Source organism: Cricetulus griseus, chromosome 6 (genome assembly GCF_003668045.3).
Source record: "Cricetulus griseus strain 17A/GY chromosome 6, alternate assembly CriGri-PICRH-1.0, whole genome shotgun sequence".
NCBI classification, from domain to species: Eukaryota; Metazoa; Chordata; class Mammalia; order Rodentia; family Cricetidae; genus Cricetulus; species Cricetulus griseus.
The window spans coordinates 16,292,841-16,313,163 of NC_048599.1; the positions used below are offsets into that span (position 1 = coordinate 16,292,841).

The window sequence follows — 20,323 nt, forward strand, 5'->3', positions numbered from 1 at the left end:
CACTGACTGATCACACACATGTATGCACACACATGCACACATACCATTACCAACACCATCGCTGCTGCTTCAGCGACAGCAATAAATGGAACAGTAGAACCATAACCCCGAAGGAGAAGCACACACTGATGACTAAAACAGGAAGTCTGTAGCCAAAATAAAATCACCACAGCACCAATATTTCACAGAGCTGTCGATGAGAGGCTCAGGGGTGAATGAACCCAGGCAAAGGCCCACTCAGGAGACAGAAAAGGGGTGACTCATGCTGGTGGCAAACCCTAATTTCCTTTCCTTGGTCACACACTTCCTTTTTACTTCTTTTTCTGACAATTCAAAAGAAAAGAATATTTTCCTTTTAAATGCATAGCAGTGATGTTTGCATGTGTGGGCTCTTCCTGCCCTAGGTTTTAACCTCTGCCCTGAACCAGCAGAGCCCAACTTAGCCCCAGGCGACAGAGAGAATGTAGGATACTGAGAAACTGAGAAAAATGGGAGGTTCCAGGCCCTACAGGGCTGGAGGGGAGCAAGACACAGGACCCCATGTCAGTCAGAACCCACACCACTCCAGAATTCAGAATTTGCCTGGTTGACTTCCAGAATCGCAATGGTCAAATGCATTTGAGTTCAGGAATCAGGAGGTGAATATTTACACAAGCGAGTTGGTATTACATATGCAGAGTCTTGCAGCAGCCAGGACAGGTTTGAGGGCCAAAGGAGCTGGCAGTATATTTACAAAATAAGGTTTGATCACAGAGGCCCATTGCTCCCTCCGCCCATCAGGTTTCCGATAAAGGAGTTTTGATCTGAATCAAGTACCATTGTATTTGCATTTGTTCCTCACTGCTCCCAGACCTTGCTAGGGGACCATCCACCCGATGCAAACTGAACAGGTGGGGACTGAAATTCGGAAAAACCTGTTCACGGTCTCTAAGTGACTGGCCTGGGCTGTGAATGTGGTCTGGCTGCCATCTTTCCCCAAAAGGCTGAAAAAATGCCAGGCAGCACAAGGGACATAGAACCGTGAGAGCACAAGGGTGGGCCTGTTCTGTCAGAGCAGATGCCGGCTCTGGGCACTGGGTTTTGTTAGTACTTTCATAGCCACCCAGACCAATCACTAGACACTGACTAGTGTAAAACCACACAGACCGGCTGGGGCTCAGAGGTGAGTGTTTGCCTAATGTGTGCAAGGCCTGGGCTCTATCCCCAGCAAAACCACAAAGGGACCAAAACAAAACAAAATAACTGACAACAACACACAAATTATTCTCTCACAGTTCTGGAAGCTAGCAGTCCCAAGTTTGTCTCTAAGGGCTTCAGATCATGTCAGTGCAGGCAGCGCCAGAGGCTCCAGGGTAAAACGCATTTCTTGCAACCCTAGCTTCTGGTGGCCGCCTGTGTTCCCTGGTCTCTGACCCCTTTCTTCACCTTCAAAGCTTCTCTCCTAGCATCACCTTCTGTCTTGGGCCCCCCTGCATCAGCTCTGCATCCCTCTTAGGAGCTACCTGGGATGACTGTCGACCACCAGGGAAGCCAGGACAATCCCCCAACTTAAGATCTCTATTATATCTGCAAAGCCCCTTTTGCCACATGAGGTGACAGGTATCAGAGAGTAGGACATGGGTGTATCAGGGGTACCCATTTTCAGCCAGCACTGGGTAAGTTCCCTCAGGCTGTGTGTTAACTGTGCCTCCACGCACTAATAGCCAGGCAAAATGTGCCCACCATGATGGATTTTACCCTAAGTGCTTCAGTATCTTTCTTCCCCTTCTTTTGTCACGGGGAACCTGGATTTAGGTTCCCGGTGATGGGGCTTATGATGGTCCTGGTTTAGACCAGCAGGCTAAGAGCAGAGACAAATGGTCCTTCAAGTGGTGACAGTGCAGGAGCAGCAAGACTCTAAAGGGAGATGAGACTAGCCTTCATCCTGAGTGACTCTGGGGAACAGAACCTAAGACCTACTTCTCTGCTTATTGTCATGGAACACAACACGTGGGAGGCACAAAAATATACCATACTGCTCACTGAGACCAAGAAGTGGGAAGGATAAAAAGAGAGCAATGGGTGGAATGAAAATAATACTAAAAAAATAAATAAATTATCCTTGTGATAAATGACTGAGGTTTGGGGGCTGTTTGTTACTGAGGCATAAATCCACTCCGAGTGGGTTCAACAGCCTCTCAGTACTGACTGTCTCCTGCAAGGCAAGGACTTCACAGAGCTGACAGACAATCCTGAAGATTACTCAATCAAGCTCAGAGTCATCACTCACTGAACAGGCAAGGAAACTGGAATGCAGCGGTAGAGGTGAAGGCCACACAGCTGACAAGTGGGAGAGCTGGGATTCGAGCTCGAGTAGTGTGGTCCCAAAGCCAAACTCATGAGCCAGGAACAATGTCACTCCTGTGATCCCAGCACATGGAGAGCTGAGGCAGGAGAATGGAGAGTTTGAAGGCAACCTGGACTTCATAGCAAGACCCTCTTTCAAAAGCAAATGGACAAAGTCAAGCTCATAACAACTCTAAGAGTCAACTTCTGCAAGGTGCCACATAGGATTCCAGAACCCTTTTGGGACCCAGACATCTGTCACTTCAGGGTCTTGTGCTCAAGGATAATCAATTCCTGATGCCAGAGTCCCCAAAGACAATGAGCCCATCCCTCAGTCCTAAAGCCCATGAAAACACCCCAAACCCAGCCTGGACCTCTTCTGGTGGCCCTTGACAGTTCTTCATACCCATGTGTTCCATGCACTGAAAGAATATTTATTGAGTATCTACTTTGTGCCTGGTCCTATTATGCGTGTATCTAGGGATTAGCAGGGAGCAGAGGCCACTGGGGCTTACTGCCCTGAGCTGGAGAAATCATGAATACTCAGAATCAACACATGGCTTACACAGCACATTGAGAGGCTAAACACAAAGGGAAGGAAAACAGTGAGCTGGCAAGGGGATTCCACTCAAGCCAGTCAAATTGGACTTTTAGGATGAAATTACAGAAAGATGGACAGTGGTAAAAGGGAGGGAGGGAGTCAAGATGGCACCAGCTTGGAGCATCTACACTGCCCAGCAGCCAGTACAAGCTCCGCACGTGGGAGTGTGCAGGTGTCGCCTTGGTCAGCAATGGGACATCAAGGTGGGCAGAGAAGGCAGGGGAAGAGAGTAGAGACCAGAAAGATGATGGGAGGCAAAGCCCTCCCACAGATGGCACTGCGATTACCCTCCCCAGAGAGGAAGCCAACAGCTGTCCCCAGGCTTATCTGATGCTGCGGTTGAAGGAGCAGGCGAGGGCAAGCGAGAGGACTGCCTCGCTAGCACATCTGAAGAACCTCATCCCCTCGAGGCAGCTGGCATCCGCCTGGCCTGTGGCTTCCTCTGTGGCTTCCGCATTACAGGGTACTCTGGTGGCTGCTATTTTTGCCCCTGTTTAGGGTCCTATGGCACATTCTTCTGTGGGGGGCACTGAAGGCTAATGTGAGTGACCTCTCTTCAAGTTTTCTCTGCTTGGAGCAAATGGAAGGGGTCACTTAAATGTCCCAAGTGTCCTAGGGGAATAATTACACCCAGGGAGCAGGTATGACACATGTCATCTTGTTGATCCTCATGACACTGCAAGCTCAAGAGAGGTTAGGCCACACAGCCACATCAAACCACAAACTGGGGGTTCTGAGGGGCTCTGTCTATGGGGCCTGACTTACTATTGCAGGGTATTCTCTTCATGTCGCGTCTATGCAAGTGCGTCCCAAGCAGAAACTCCCAGCAGGTAGGAAGATAAAGGTGCATCACCCATGGGTGGGGTCCTCCAGAGCCTCACAGTGATCCTCCAGGGACCACGACATTCATGGAGGGACAATCAGAGGGGGCTTTGGCAAAGCCTTGATGTCCGGGCCAGCTCTGCAGATTAGCGGGAGCTGGAGGTCTAAAGGAGCCCTACCATGGACACAGGGGACTGAAGATTTAAGAAGAAGGAGGCAGAGCAGCCTGGCTGGGGAAGAAGCTTTAGGGGATGACAGACAGGATCCTGGAGGAAGCAGGAACCCCAGAGTGTGGAAGTGGATGAGCCCCAGGCAGGCAGGAGAGGCTTTGAGACGGACACAGTGGTGTGGAGGAGGAGCCAGCCGCTGCCAAGAGTCCATGAGAGGGCCAGACATACCAAGCAGTTCCCTGAGCTGGCTGCAGGGAGGTAAATTCTAATGGGAAAGTTAGGACAGGAGGCTCCTGAAGTCACCCAGGTGGTGAATGATGGAGCTTTGACAGGACAGCCAGCAGCATGAACAGGTGGGCTACAGCAGCACGGAAAAGGGGTCGTGCTGTGTCCAGGTCTGCCTGGTTTCCAGTGGGCAGTAACAGACAGTAAGATGGGTGAGAGAAGGCATAGCTCGGGTGAGTCAAGAAACGGCTGCCTCCAGCCTCGTTTCCTCTGGATGAGCCCTCCAAGGTGTTGGTGCACAGTCCATGCTCACACCCTTCATGAGCGGCCTCAGAGCCTCCCTGGCTCTTCAGAGATAAGGGAGTGGCATGGATCTCCTAGCTAGAAAAAAGCCTTAACTCCCCTAATTGCTGCTCTGGTGATGAATTCAACAGACACTCGCCAGGGTGGGCATGTGGTGTGGTGGCCTCCCTGGAAAATGGCCTCCAGAGCCCAAGAGAGGCAGAAATTCACCCACCTGTGGTTTCTTCAGGTCCCTGTGGGGTTACAGAGGCAGCCTCCTACAACGGCATTCTGCCTCAGGACCCAACCTCAGCAACAATAGGTCGGTCCCTAAAGAAGGCAACTGAGAGCGGCATTGGGACCCTGTGAGTCTCAGACAGGAAATTAATCTCTAGCCAGAGCCTACCCCAACACTCCCCCTCACACCAGTGAGTGCCAGCATAGTAGGACGGGAGCAGTTGGTGGGTCCAGCTGGCATTATTTCTCTAAGGAGCTCGCCCAGCGATGACACAATGACTAGAATCCTACTCCGGCCACCTTCCTTCTTCATCTAAGCCTTCAGTGGGAGCCTGCTTCCTGCCAGCTGCAGCAGACACGGCCCCATCCAAAGCTCCCTGGGTCCCTTTGCATATCTTGTCCCTTGTCATGCTCTTAACCTGCCATTCTGTAGGATCAGAGAGGTAAAGTAACCCGCTTGAGGTCACACAGTGATCCCATGTAAAGGAGACCTGCTCCAAGCCGGGTCCTAGATCTATGTTCCCTTTCTGTTCCTGGCGGAAGGAAGTCTGCATGAACTGAACATTCTCCCTTCCTAAAGTCATTCCACGTATCCATCCCAGACTCCCAACACACAGGTGACAATCAGCAGCGGGTGACTTAGCTGCCTGTCCCTGTAATACCAGGTCACCTACCAGTCTTCAGGAAACTGTGCAATAAGAGTTCCGCTAAGGGTCAATTCTGGTTCCAGGGAGCACCAAGTCCCATAGTGCCTTCCCTTCCCCATAGGGGAAGCCATGGGGGTGACCAGAGCAATTTCTCTCAGCCAGCTCTACACAGAGCACAGTGCCCCCCACTCTAGACACACATGGAGACTCTGGCCACACATGACTGCACCAGAGCATGTGCCCCACCAGGCATCCTGACCTCCTCCCCAGCTGAGCTGTCCTGGGCCATTCATCCATTCAGCATGGATGGAGACCCTTCTAGCTGCTAGGCCAAGTATGAGCAATGTGTACATGCCTGTGTGCATGCACACATCTGTGCACACACCATCACAAAGAAGGTGCCAGTGCCCACTTTGCTGGTGTAGACACCGAGACTTGGGCAGCTTGGGGAGCCCTTGCTATGTCACAGACTACTTAGGGCAAAGCTTAGGATTTGAAAGTGGCCACTAACCCAGGCCCTATTGCTCAGCAGGCACCCATAGCTATTTCTGCCCTGGTCAGCTGGCTGTGAGACTTTCCCTGGGCAGTGCTGGGCCCAGTGTCTCAGACAATTCTTTGTGACTCTATGGGGACTAGGAAGGATGCTCTCAGAGGCATGACGGATGCTGGTTCCTGGTCTCTCTGTGCTCCCTTAATGTTCCACATGAGGGGACATGGCCTGAGCTGTCAGCTTACATTTCTGGGATTCACATGCATGAAACCAGATCCCCAACAATGACTGTGGGAAATGAGAGAGCCAGAAGGATCAGGCTTTCTGATCTAGGTATAGCACTGTCAGTAGCAATGACCCCACCCCCACCCCGGCCCCCGCCACTGCAACCCGCTCAGGGGCTGCTGGGAAATGCCACCAACAGGAGCCTCTTTAACCTGCTACACTGTGCATTTGCCCTTGGGGCCACGACTGTACTTCCCTTCCTTGCCACTGCCTCTCTTCTCCAAAAGGGTGGCCATGGAGATCCCAGCTGGTTTCCTGTATCCTTACTTGACAAGAGGAACGGTGGCCTTTTCTAAATGAGGGGAGAATTTTGATTGCTTCTTCAGTCCCCAGAATCTTGTTTCTGGTACCATCTCTAGCTGCAAATGCACCCCTTTCTCAGAAGACCCCCTCCCACCCTCCAGCCCAGTGTCTTCTGGGTCCTTCCATGTCATGGGTTGCCACCATCACTGTTCTCACTGTTTCTTGTCTAAGTCAACAAAGCCCCCTTCCAATCCATCCTCACCCACAAACACCTACATCTGGCTAGGCCTGCTGTACGTGAGCTGAATGCAAGACACATGGATACATAAACATATGTATGAATGCATGAAGAAATGAATGCTTCCTGAGTGTCCTGGGCCTCAAGAGTGGTGGCTAACCCTATTCAGCAGATCAATGCCATCAGAATTCCTTATCAGAGAGGAAGAGCCATCGACAGGCCCTTGAACCCTGCACAGTATCCTCACTGCAGAGCATGGCAGGCACCAGTTCCTGCCTGGCCCCACCCAGGATCCAGCATCACCCATCTTGGCCCTCCAGAGCCAGCCTGAGTGCCTCCACCCCTGAAGCAGCGAGCTTCGCTGCTTACCTTCTGTAGAGACGCACCTGCAATGCACCAGTGTCTTGAGAGAAGGAGCCTGAGCCTCATTCCACAGAAGCCCAGGCAGCGAGAGAACGCACCCGCGACAGCCTCTGAGAGATGCTGCTGCATAATCAGCAGAGAAAGAGAAAAAAATGCCAGAAATAGCAGCTTTATAAGCCCTCGCGACGACTCTTGGTCCTCTATTGGCTGGAGGCCCGGCACCCCCACCCCCCATCCCGCTCCTACAAGGTGAAACGGAAAAACCTGTTATTTAACCTCTTTGATCCAAATCCATCTTCTATCCCAATTTGGGCCCACATGTTTGGAGCACCACGCCAGGGCTCCGGGAGCAGAAGAGAAGGCAACCTTGCTCTCAGTCAGCCCTGGCTTCAGAGGCATGCTGCTTGGGAGAAGTCGCTGCACTGGAAGGCCCCTCAGAAGGCAAATTGGCAGCACCTGTCAAGGTGCAAATCTGCACACCTTTCATTCAGCAATTAGACTCCTGAGCACCCACTCTGTGGCAATACCTGCATCCCACACACAGGCGTGCTGGAGGAGGATGCTGCTCGTTACGCAAACCTGAGGCAGGATGAACATCTGAAGCCAGAGCTGACTGAATACACGCGACACATCCTTCTATGGACCAGGGGGTGTGGGGCCGTCTGCGGGTGCCAATTTGGAACTGGATGGGAGAGAAAGTCAAGGACATGCTCCTGTTTTTATGAAAGTAGGAACTCTGTGTGTGTGTGTGTGTGTGTGTGTGTATGTGTGTGTGTGTGTGTGTGTGTGTGCATGTGTTTGCCTATGCACACATGTTTATGTGTGTGGTGTGTATGCAGGTGTGCATGCATGCATTGGGTAGAAGCATTTGCATTTGGAGTTACATCGTCAAGGGCACCAGGCTGTTAGCTGTGGTAACCCACAGAGCAGGAGGAAGGGACTAGCTGCTACCGGTTTTTTTTCCCCCTTTTCTTTTGCACAGGCAAACGTTACATATGTAACAAAATACAAGCATGGGAATCTCCAAGGGGCCAATGCTACCCTTTACAAGGAAATGAGGCTTGGATCTGTATAGACCCCAGGCCCTACCCACTGCCTAGTAATCTTATTACCTTTCATGTAAACATAGCTAAGTTAGGGCTCCGTGAAGAATATAGACTCCAGAAGAAGGGGGGTGGGATCAAATTCTAGCTCTGCCAGCTGGGACAGCTGACTTCTCTGGGCCTCAGTTTCTCTATCTATAAAATGGGGAGAGTAGTACTAACTAGATGCCATGAACTGCACTTGGTGCTGTTACACAGATGGGGTGTTTGGGTGGGGGAGAGCATATCAGAGCAACAGAAACTGGGTGCTGTGCAAGCTAACAATGTTACCAGTCCTGAGAAAGAAGAGCTTTGTGGAATTCCACGAGTCAACACTGGCAACAATGATCAGCCAAGTGACAGACAAGAGCCAGGCCACAGAAGAGCCAGTGATAAAGGAGCCAGTGCCCAGGGTGAGGAGGAGGGGCTTCGGAGGAGGGGTAGAGATGAGCAGGGTCTAGCTTCTGTGACTCTGCCCCTTTCACCTGCTGCTCCCTCTGCCTGCCACACTCTTCTGCCCTCCAAGATCCACTCCAAGATCTCCCTTCCTGAGGGAGTCCCTCTGCTCTCTCCAGCACAGAGCCACATTCCCACAGCAGGCTTCTTCAGTTGTGCCAAGTATGTTTCTGTGTTTACTGTCTATCTTCCCCCACACTCTGATCTCCAAGATGCTTGGGACTCTCTGTCTTAGTCATCTCTAGATCCAGCTCCTAGACAAGGCCTGTTACCTGGTAGACACTCGAAACAGAGAACACACACAACAATAGGCCTAAGGTCAAAGCCACACACAATGAACTCATCTGAAGGAAAAGGAAGTGAGAACTATGATATAAAGACCAATAAAAATTTCATAGATGCACTGAGAATATTAAAGCATATTAAGGCTTAAGGGTAGCACAAGAAATTGTCAGGACTGGAGAGATGGCTCAGTGGTTAGGAGCACTGTCTGCTCTTCCAGAGGCCCCAGTTTCAATTCCCAGCACCCCCATGGTGGCTCACAAACATCTGTAACTGTAGTTCTAGACAATCTTGTGCCCTCTTCTGGCTGCCTTGGGTACTGCACATGCATGGTACAGACATACATGCAGCCAAAACACCCATACACATAAAATAAAAATAAAAAAGAAGTCATCCATGAATATTTACATAAACTTAAGTTGGCAAAAACCTGTCTAGGCCCAAATTCATATATATAAGGATAGTTATCATATCATTATTTATAATAAAATTGAAATGATCATATAGTCCACAGATGCAGAATGGGTTTTTAAAACCATGAGTTTCTGTACAATAAAATGTTATGCAGTCAGGAAAAAAATAAACAGCATTTGTTGAAATGGAAAGGAGCATTGTTTCTTACTAAATAGCAGTAAACGTGCCCTTCACCAACCAGGGGTTCTGCTAAGTTTGATGTATGACTGTCCCAGAGAAAGGACAAAGGTAAAACTCCTCTCATCATTGTCCACCAGTCATTAACTCATTCATTCAATACATCCTCTGCTCTCTCTGTCCACCCACTATGCTGTGAAGGTCAAGGTTCCCAGGCTGAGGCAGGGAGTGAATAGGATACTGTTCATCCTTGCTTATATGTGTAGGTGCAAAATCTTGACTGCTCAAACTAAGGCCCTCGGGGTAATCCACGGAGTGAGGGCTTCAGCTGTCATTCAAGATGGGATACAGGGCTCTGGAGATAGCTTAGTTGGTGACATGATTGCTGAGAAAGTGTGAGTATGTGAATTAGATCCCTAGAAACCACCTGTCATAGCTGATTGCAAGCCTATGTGCTAGTAAGACCCACCTCCTCTCACTGGAGAGGCAGAGACAGGCAGATCCTGGGGCCTATGGGCCAGCCAGATTAATCTAATCAGTGAGTTTCACACCAATGAGAGGCCCTGTCTCAAAAAAAAAAAAAAAAAAAAAAAAGGTAGATAGCACCTGGGAACAACACCTCAAGTTGTCCTCTATATATGTGTGAATCGGGAGTAGAGTCAGTACACTCCTTGACTTGCAGAAATATACTGCAAGCTGAAAAAATACTAAACCAAAACCCTACTGCAGATGCCACAGTTTAGCCCAGGCTCAGGCCACCTTAAACATGCCCAGGACACTTACAGATACTTACAGTTGGGTATCTCAGGTGACAGACTGGCTGCTGTACTGAAAGTGGTCATTAGGATGGGTCCCCAGCCTCTCAGCACACATTGCTTTCATACCATCTTGCTGTGCTTTGTTTTGGTTTTGGCGTTGTTTTGAGACAGTCTCACTCTGCAGCCCAAGCTGGCCTCAAACTCACAGTTCTTCCTGACTTCACTTCTCAAGTGTTGGGATTATAGACAGGGCCCACCAATCCTGACTGCTTTTGCATAATTGTAAACAAAAGAAATCTTGGGTCTAATTGTCAAGGACAATCTGGTTAGAGAAAGTGGGTGCGTTTGAAGAGGCTGAGGTGAGTTGACCAGGGATAATTTCAGCAAGTTCTTACATTCTTCTCCCAGTCCTGAAATCCCCTCCCGACACTCCATCTGCGAGGAATGGCATTGCTCTGTGGGGCTGAGGCCAAGATGAGGTCTTTGGACTGGGTTCTACCTCCCTTGCTGGGAGGCAGGATTCTAGGTATGGTCCCACACACATGCAAAGGTGATTGTGAACTTTCCAGATTTACACACCTCAAAAGTGCCAGCAACAGGATTGGACAGGGCTGGGGTGGGTATCCTCCTACCACAGCAAGCTGGATGCAGAGGCTCCTTGACAAGGTGAACGGCAGAGGGTGGGTCAACTCCATTCCAGGCCCATTGCTCTCATCTTAGCATTGAACACATGACCAAGGCACCCAGGACAGGCTGGGAGAGCTGTGGCTGGCACGGAACCAGGGAGGTGCCTTGCACCTGGAGGCCCCCAGCTTTTTGTTTTAGATACTTGGTTCTCAGATTACTCAGCTGCTGGATGGTTAGGGTTCAAAACAGACACAGAGAGAGATGACTCAGCTTCCTGTAGAGGGGCTGTGGCCTGCTGGGAAGACATTTCCATTTCTGCCTTCCTCTCTAGAGCCCTAGAGACAGCTCACAGGAGCACGTGTGTGTGCCCGTGCGTGTGTGCATGTGTGTGGTGTGTCGGGGGTGGTGGGGAGGTCATTTCCAGAGTGAGGGCAAGGGACCATGGCCTGGCTCTGGGGCCAGTTCACCTGGGTTTGAATTTCTGGCCCTACACTGTCTTGTTCAGACTCCTCGCTGAGCCTTCACTCACTAATGTGAAAACAGGAATAATAGCCCCTTCCTGGGGCTAGTGTGCACTGCAGGCGTTTCCCTATGGAAAGAGTCTGGTCTGGTGCCTGGTACAAAATAGGTGGTTCATAAATATCACTGTTGAGAATGATAGCCCTCACACAAGACTCTCCCTGACACCTGTGTGACACACGTCTCTGTCTTACAGACGAGGAAACTGAGGCTCAAAGCAGAATTGAATTTCTGCCTTCCCTTTCACAGGGATGCAGCACACAGCCAGGCCAGTCTACAGAGATTTCCCATGGCCCATTATGAACCAGGCCCTGCACTGTCTTTATCTACAAAATAGGGACGTAAGGAGACAATCCGAAAAAACTTCAGGAAAGGCACTCGGGAGATGGCTCAGTCACTAAAGTGTTTACTTTGCAAACATGAGGACCTGAGTTAACCAGATTCCCCAGAGTATGCACGCGCGCGCGCACACACACACACACACACACACACAGAGAGAGAGAGAGAGAGAGAGAGAGAGAGAGAGAGAGAGAGAGATCCCACATAGGGGTAGGGAAATTTCAGCCATATCTCATGGCTTTTCCTCTGATCATAGGTCCAGAGTAGAACTCTCCCTGGATCTTGTCCCACAGAAAGACTCAGGAAAGCCCCCTGAAGGTCTAAAAAAAACGCCAAGTCTGAGGAAGCAGAGGGGGGAAAGGCAGCAATCCATGCAGGAAACAGTAGCAGCCCTGAGCATCAACCCTGCAGCTCCTGAAAAGGAAAACACCATAGCAGGCATGCCCACAGTACCTCAGGCTGCCCAAACCTGTCCCCACCCTGTCCCCTGCCTCATGAAGCCTCTGCTGACGGTGCAGCCTTAATAGTAACAAACTAATTTTAAACCCTGTGATTACTAAGGTTGATTTCCATGGAACCTTCCTTTCACAGCGCTGAGAACCTCGCCAAAGTGGTAATTGCCAAGTTCAATTTTAGCTCTGTCACACCCAACTGTCGGTGCTAAGGCGGCTGCTATGTCGCCAGGTAAGCTGGTAATGAAGTCAGCTTCGGGCGTCTAATTTCACAATATTGTGATGTCTCTGTCAGCACCTGTAAGAGCTGAGAAGCTGTGAGCTTCCATTGAACGGATTACACATGGAGGAGGTGACTGAAGCTGCTTGGTGCTTCTGGGGCTGTCTAGAGCCCAGGCCCGCAGGGATACTGCGGCTGCTGAGTCCTGGATGACTCTACCCACAGAGCCTATAGCACAGGTGCACTGCACACTGCAGGCACTCTGGTCATCAGCCTTCGTTGGTCCCCTCATCCTTGTCCTGTATCTGGCCCTCCTCATGCTGGCATGCATCCTCAAAAGACCCTTTTGATTTACCTTGCCAATCAGTTCTCTTGCAAAGGAAATAATGAAAAGAGGATTCAACACCCACCGTCCCCTTTAAAAGCATTGCTAAGTCCCACTGTCCTCAAGGTCAGAGCTTAACATGTCTCCAGATGGAGCCCTAACCACACTCAGCCCCACTGCCCTGCAGCTCAGTCCCAGGGCTCCAGCCCCTTGCAGCCCTGGCTTGTCCTGCCCTGTAGACAGGTTCTCCGGCTTCATTTCCTGTTGGTTCCATTGATCCTTTACATGGATAAAAAGCTCTGCAGACCTGAGCAAAACCCATTAGAAGAGAGGCTTGGGAAATAGTGCAGTCAGTAGAATGTTAAGCGTGTGCAAGCATGAAAACCCGAGTTCACGCAAAGCACCCACATGGAAAGCTGGGCACACCTGTAATCTCAGTGATGTGGACACTGGCAGGTCTGGAGCACAGGAAGATCAAGCCAAAGTATGGCTCAAGCTGAGGCCACATCCCTTCTCCCCGGAGCTCTCCTCGGCAGGGGCCTCTCCCAGAACCTTGGGTTGGACTCTGATTCTGGGCATTTCAGGGTTTCACACACACCTCATTGCTCTGCTCCGTCCCCCAGCAACCTCTGGACCAGCAGTTCTCAACGGGTGGATCAAGACCTCTTTGGGGTCACACATCAGATATCCTGTGCATCGGGTATTTACATTACGATCCCTAACAGCAGCAACATTACAATTATGAAATAGCAACAGAAGTAATTTTATGGTTGGGGGTCACCGTAGCATGAGGAACTCTTCGTTGAAGTGTTAGGAAGGTTGAGAATCGCTGCTTTAGACCTTACTTAGCAATGCAGAATCTCTACCCCACCGACTGCATCAGCATCTGCATTTTAATATCCTTCCCACGGTGGGACATGCTGTCATCACCTCACCGTGGGGAACCGTGAGCTGCCCTAAGGATTAGCCATGCCTGCTGTGTGCTGTGCATGGTTTACCCTGTGTGGGTGCAAATCCCAGCACTGCCCAGATGGAAGTTTCATGTCCTTCCAGCACACCCTTCACACTCCCAGAATTCTGCTTCTTTTCAACCATACAGGAACCAGCCCAGCTAGGTCTGGTGTCTTCTAAATGCCATGAATAATCTGGACCCCCTCCCCCAAGTCATGGTTAAACCTTCTAGAAAGGCCCACCAAAGACCCAACTGGGGACATTGAGCACCCTGGCCCTCAAGAAACCCACAGTGCTGAAGAGATGGGATGTTTGCATTAGTTAAAGCCTTTGCTTTAACTACAGGAGTCTCTGTTCCAAGGGAAGAGGGCCTCATATTGGCTAGAGATGGAACTGAAGGAAGGGAAAAGTAACCCCTCTTTAGAGACCCTGATCTAGCCCACCAGGGGTTGATTCCCCTCCGAGGGGTACCCATGACCTTTGCAGAACTAAATACAATACCAGACTCCTATGTGCGGAGCAGACCCCAGGGCCAGCCTGGAGGTTGCAGTAATCCAGCTGCATGTTTGGACAGGAGCCACCCTGCAGAGCTCCGCCAACTCTGCCTGTCGCCTGAGGAGGGAAGCACTCACCTTTGCTAATCACCCTAATTCATTTTTTATTACCGATTTTCCCTGCTTCTATTTGCCCTCTGATTGAGGATATTACCCCAGGCATTTAAAAAACAACAGATCAGACCACAATGGCAAACACAGCTCTTCGATGAAATCCGCACTGATGGGCGTGTGATTCCACATCACAAAGACCTGGGGTCTGCATGGTAGGCAGACCGAGCAGGAGGTGTCTGCACAATTGAAAGTTTGTCAGAGATAATGAGCTGTGTGCAGAGAGCACAATAAAAGGGGCGCCTCCTCCTGCTGCTGGTGAGAAGGCATGCCAGGAATTGAGGAAATGGCTCTCTATATATAAATGCTTGCTGAGCAAGATGGAAGAGCAGAGTTTGAGTCCCCAGGACCCATGTAAATCGGTAGTGTCTGCAACCCCTGTGTTCCTAAGGTGTGATATGGGAGACAGATAGGAGAATCCCCAGAAGCAAGTAACAAAAAGATCCTGTATCAAACAAAGTGGAAAGTGAAGACAGGCAATCTACATACCCACATATGTGCGTACACATCATACACACAGAGAAATAACATGCCAACAAAAATCAGGAGCCATAATATGCCATATGTTCTTTTTTTTTTTTTAAGACACAGTCTCATGTAGCCCAAGCTGGCAACAAACTCACCGTTAGCCAAGGATGCCCATGAATTTCTGACCTTCCTGCTTCTACATTCCCAGTGCTGGGACTACAAGTATGCACCACCCCACATGGTTTACATGGTGCTGGGGATACCTAAGGTTTTATGAATGCCAGATTTTCTACCAGCTGGGCTAGCTCCTCCAGACTCCTCCATGAAACTGTTATTCTAGAGGGGTAAGAAGGGAGGGACAGGATCCACTGACATGTGGCAAGGTAAATGACACTGTTTCCAGAAAAAAAAAAACAACAACAACAAAACCAAGTATAGGGTATCTCTATAAACCAGGTGGGGTTAGTAGCATTGGATACTAAAAAGGCAAAGGACCAACATGAACAGTGTTCTGGAATCTTCAATGAGCCAGGAACAAGTGATTACACACACACACACACACACACACACACACACACACACACACACACACACACACCGCCCTGCCTCACCCCGCCCTGCCCCGCACGGCAGTGATTTTAGGTAGAAAATACCATGTTCATGATTCACAGTTTAATAAAGAGAGTGGGAACCATCTTTACAGGACAGATACTACCTAAGAGTCTTGCTTGCTCAACAGAAATGTTCCCACCTCAGAGACAAAGTCCCTTATCTCCAAAGGCCAGGCTGACTGTGCCCCAGATCCTCCAGTCCAAGCAACAAGGAGGGGTGTCCCTCCTGGCAAAGCCAAGGTCACCTTGACATGGATATGGGTCTGGGCCTGATGATGGCCCTTGCCTTAGAGGCCAAGCATGAATTCAAAGCCAGAGGCCAAGGATTTCCAACTTAAACCCATCCAGCTGGTGTTCCCACTTTCCTCCCTGGCTCAGCTAGAAATGTCCCTGGTGGGATGCCACCAGGAGATCCGTGCTTGTCAACACTTGCCAGTCCCAGGCATAGCTTCTCCTGGCAAGGAGGTAAGGAAGGCCCAGAGAGGATGGGTAAGATTATTCTTGGAAACACAGCCTGGATGCATTATGGGGCATTTCTAGAAAACATTTCTAGAGGAGGGAAAGCCTCTTTCCCTCCTCTCTCCTTCCACAACTTAGCATTGAGCACTTATTACATAACAAACAACATGGCAGGTGCTAGATGTTAACTCTGCGCATGAGCCAAATCACTGGTTCTCACAACTCACTCTCCAGAGGGGAAACAGTCAAGCAATTCCACAAATACATTATGCCCCCAAAGGAATGTACTAGAGACTAGGATGGAGAAGAGAATGGCCATGTCAGGAACCAGAGTATGACAAGAGGCTAGAGCTGAGACTGAAGGGTAGGGACAGTGCCAGTCTCCATAAAAGGATGCAGGTTGGAACCTTCCAGGCAAGGTCAGCAGGCACAGTGGTGTGACAACAGACAGTGGGGATAAAATGAAGGCAATAGCAGAACTGACTGTGTCCCCAGAACAGAGCCTGGAGCCTGGGGCTTCATGCAAAGTAGCTGGGAGTGAGGTTTGAAAAGCAGGAAGTGGCTAGACCCCATGGGGACTGACACGGGGGGGGGGGTAAGACAGAGCTCTGAGAGGACAGTTAAGGGCTGTGTGGCTCTCTGCACACAGACTAGATGGATCTGATTCTACAGCGGAAAGATCGCAACAAAGGCTTCATAGCCCTCCCAGCATGCAGCACTCAGTCACTGGACAGAAAATCTCTCTAAACTGCTTTGAGAGCTGAAGGTCTCTGGCTGGAATGTGGGAGGTGGCCACCTTTTAGAAAAACAGGAGAACAGAGTGAATAGGCAGAGCACCAAGTGTCAAGGCAGGCAACCTCTGTGAGTTCAAGACCAGCCTGGTCTACACAGTGAGTTCCAGGATACCCACTCTGATCCTGGAAGACAGGACCCAGAGTCTTTGCCATGTTTAGGGCTCCTTCTGAAAGGGCAGAAAGTAACTCCCTGAAGTGTGACTACAATGCTGAGACTCTTTCTATTATTTAGTTATTACCTTGTTTAAAATCAGAGTCTGGCACTTGGGTATTCACAGATAGATTTGAAAAAGGAACTCGAGTTAATGCTGCCAGGTGCTTAAACGTGTATTCTTTTTTTTTTTTTTTTTTTTTTTGGTTTTTCGAGACAGGGTTTCTCTGTGGCTTTGGAGGCTGTCCTGGAACTAACTCTTGTAGACCAGGCTGGTCTCACACTCACAGAGATCCACCTGCCTCTGCCTCCCAAGTGCTGGGATTAAAGGTGTGTGCCACCAACGCCCGGCTAAACGTGTATTCTTATAACATGAATAATAAAAACCCAGAGACAGATATTTGGGGGTTCAAGCTGAAGATCAGAGAAGCAAAGCACTCAAACCACCAGAGAGCTCTCACCTCTACCAAGGCTGGAAGGTGGATCCTGTCCTCAAAGTGGCTGGAGATTAATTGCCAAGACTAACTGCTGAATGCCCTTATCCTATCTTATATACTTCTCCAGTGTTGGGATTAAAGGCGTGAGCTCTGTTTCCCTTTTAGACTGATTCACCATCATGTAGCCCTGATTGGCCTTGAACTCACAGAGATCCATCTGCCTCTGAGTCCTGAGATTAAAGGCCTGCACTGCCACTGCCCAGCTTCTATGACTGTGGCTGGCTTTACATTCTGATCTTCAGTGGCTTTATTAGATCAAAAGTAATATATCACAAGTTCTTACCTTATTTAATTTCATAAACAGGCAAACACTGCTATTTCCACTTTGGAGATGGGGAAACTGAGGCCTAGAAATAATGAATAGCTTCCCAAACGCTCCCCCCGCCCCAGCCTCATCCCCTGGCCTGTCCATCACCTCTGCACCTTTACACCTGCAATTCCTTCTGCCTGGAATGCCTGCCTACCCAGGCTCTGATCACTTGAGAGAGCAGGCATGCATCCTCTTGTCTGAGAACCCTCACCATCTGTCTCTGGCCTGGCTGGTGAGCCCATGGTACCTGAGTTATAATAGCTATAATACACATTGGAAATCTCTTTTGTCATATATCTAATAAGACAGCAGCTCATACAGGATAGGGGCTACATGTGACTCACTCATCTGTACCCATCACCTGGTTTTTGGAAGGTGGGATGAATGAATGAGGAAAAGGTGAGCGCACTGACTCATAACAAAGCGTTACTTTCAGGTATGACTCCAGGTGAGTATGATAAAGCATATTTCTTGGTCAATGTATGTGCCTGCACACATGTACACATGCGTGTTCATTTGTATGTGCTGTTCATGTATGCTGGGTTTTTCATGTGTGTGGTATATTTGTGCATATGTGTGCTCATGTGTATTTGTTATGCATGTGTGTGTAGTATATTCATGTGTATGTGTTTATGTGCATGTAAGTATGTATGTATGTATGTATGTATGTATGTATGTATGTATGTATGTCTATTAAGCTCAACCAGAGATTCAGTGGTTAAAGCACCTGCCACACAATCATAAGGATCTGAGTTCCATCTCCAGCGCCCAAAGAGAGAGTCAGGCCTGTCTGGAATCCCAGCACTGGGGAGGAGGAGATGGGGGAGGGCATCCCGAGACTTTTTGGACAACTAGTCTAGACCCAGGTTCAGTGAGAAACCCTGTCTCAAGTGGAGAGCAATTGAGGACGGCAGCCAGTGTGTGTCACTGTCTGGCTTCCAAACACCCACGTGTGTCTGCATGCAGACGCACACTTGTGCATATACATTCTGCTCTTAAGTGAGCGCACCTGTACATGCACACACGTATGTACACTCACCTGCACATGTGCGTGCGCACACACACACTCACCACCACCACCATTGGATGAACAAGAAAGCAAATACAGTTTAAGATCAACCAAGAAAACCCTATCCTGGGAACTGGCTGCAAACCCTCTGGAGGCAAGACGCTACCAGCACATCCTCAGTCAGTGTGCTCTACGGGGAAAAATGACCCTGGCTGCTGACTTGAGAAACTCTTTACAGCTGATGAATAGCTGATAAAGTAGACATACTTTGGGATTTCCTGAGCACAGTGACAATTGTACTGCAACGCCCCTTTCGGGGACCCTGGCAGTAAGGGGACATGCATGTGGCTGCTGCATGTGCAGGCTTTGAGGACAAGGTGGCTCCCAAACCACCTGCCATGTTACACTTGTCCGTCTGCACTGCCTGGACCAAAATCCAGAGGGAGGGGACAGCATAGAGAAGATATTCTGGTCCTCCTATCTCTGGGACCCCACAGGGGTCTTCTCCTGTGGAGAAGAACAGGCTGTGCTTCCAGGACACTTGTGCAGAAGCCTCACCTGGGTTAGTCTTGTGAGTTAGGTCTGAATGTGTGATTGACTCCAAGAGGCTTCCTGGGGCTTCTCATATTCTCTATTGAAGATGTAAACTGGACAGAGGCAGTACTCACTGCTCTCCCAAGGGCCATGTGACCTGAGCAGCCCCAAGTAGCAGGAATGAGCTAGAAAACAGCTGCTCTGATCTCCCAGAAATCTCAACACCAACATGAGGTGGGTGTAAAGTATTAGGAAAATGGGGTTCTGGAGGCTGAGAACAGCCTTTGTGGCAGGTGAGTCGGGAGTCACCTTGTCCTCAAGAGCAGCCACATGCCTCCTTAGCTGCCAGGGTCCCCACAAGGGGTGTTGCAGTACAATTGTCACTGTGCTCAGGAAATCCCCAAGTATGGCTACTTTATCAGCTATTCATCATCTGTTCAAGGTCACCCAGCGTCTAAGCCCCAGGATATGAACCCAGGCACTTCATCAGACTCACAGTCACTTGTGATCTGCCACCTGGCTCCACATTAAAAGCTAACTTGCCTCTCAGGTGGGTACAGAGAACAGAGGAGGGATGGGGGAATCCTGAAATCACCCACAGAGCTGTCAGCAAATGTTTGCAGAACAAACAAGCAAGCCCCAAAGCCCAGCCTCTACCTTCCTCTCCTGAAAGTACAGGTCCGTCCGAAACAGCACAGTGCAACAATCAAATTTATGCACGAGATTGACCTGGGGTTAACTAAGGAATCAGAATCATTTCCAACAAGTTCCTGAATCGTTCTGAAAATGAGGCCCAACTTCGAGATAAGCACGCTTTAATTAGCTGTAATGTGGAAGCGACCTATTGGCAAATGAAGCCTGAAGTTGAGACCTAAGGCAAGAAGCCTGGCTGGAGCTGCCAGACCCAAAGGAGAGAAAGTTCTACAACAGGAAAAGCAAGAAGCAAACAGCACACAGACCCCTATACATGTGCACAGAAATGCATGCACATAGTGTGGCCGCACACACACTTGCTTGCACATACATACACACATGAACAGGAACACACATACACACACCTCTCAGGAGGGCGCGTCATGTGGAGGTCACCCACAGAGACAAGGCCAGTTCCTCTGGCACCTGTGGTACTTCAGCTATGTGGGTCAGCTTCCCCGCCTACAAGTGGTAACGGGTCACTAAATGATTTGTGCTTATTTCCCCTACAATAATACCACAAAATTTTAAACAAAGCTCACTAAGCAGGAACTAGGTGCTTCAGGCAGCTGGTAAACATACTTTCACCTTCTCTCCTTGCT

General features: G+C 49.6%; 1 protein-coding gene across 5 annotated transcripts in view; it reads right to left on the reverse strand.

The window, feature by feature from the left end:
• The window catches only part of Tox2 (TOX high mobility group box family member 2), a 124,672-nt gene that overhangs the window by 93,285 nt on the left and 11,064 nt on the right, over positions 1 to 20,323 (reverse strand). For 3 of the 5 annotated variants that reach the window (XM_027423505.2, XM_035446990.1, XM_035446989.1), the window contains exon 1: positions 6,935 to 7,057. The exons of the other annotated variants lie outside the window; for them this stretch is intronic. In XM_027423505.2, coding sequence (XP_027279306.1) covers positions 6,935 to 7,057 — 123 coding nt within the window. Of the gene's footprint in view, positions 1 to 6,934; positions 7,058 to 20,323 lie in introns of those variants that run through there. 5 annotated transcript variants of the gene reach the window in all.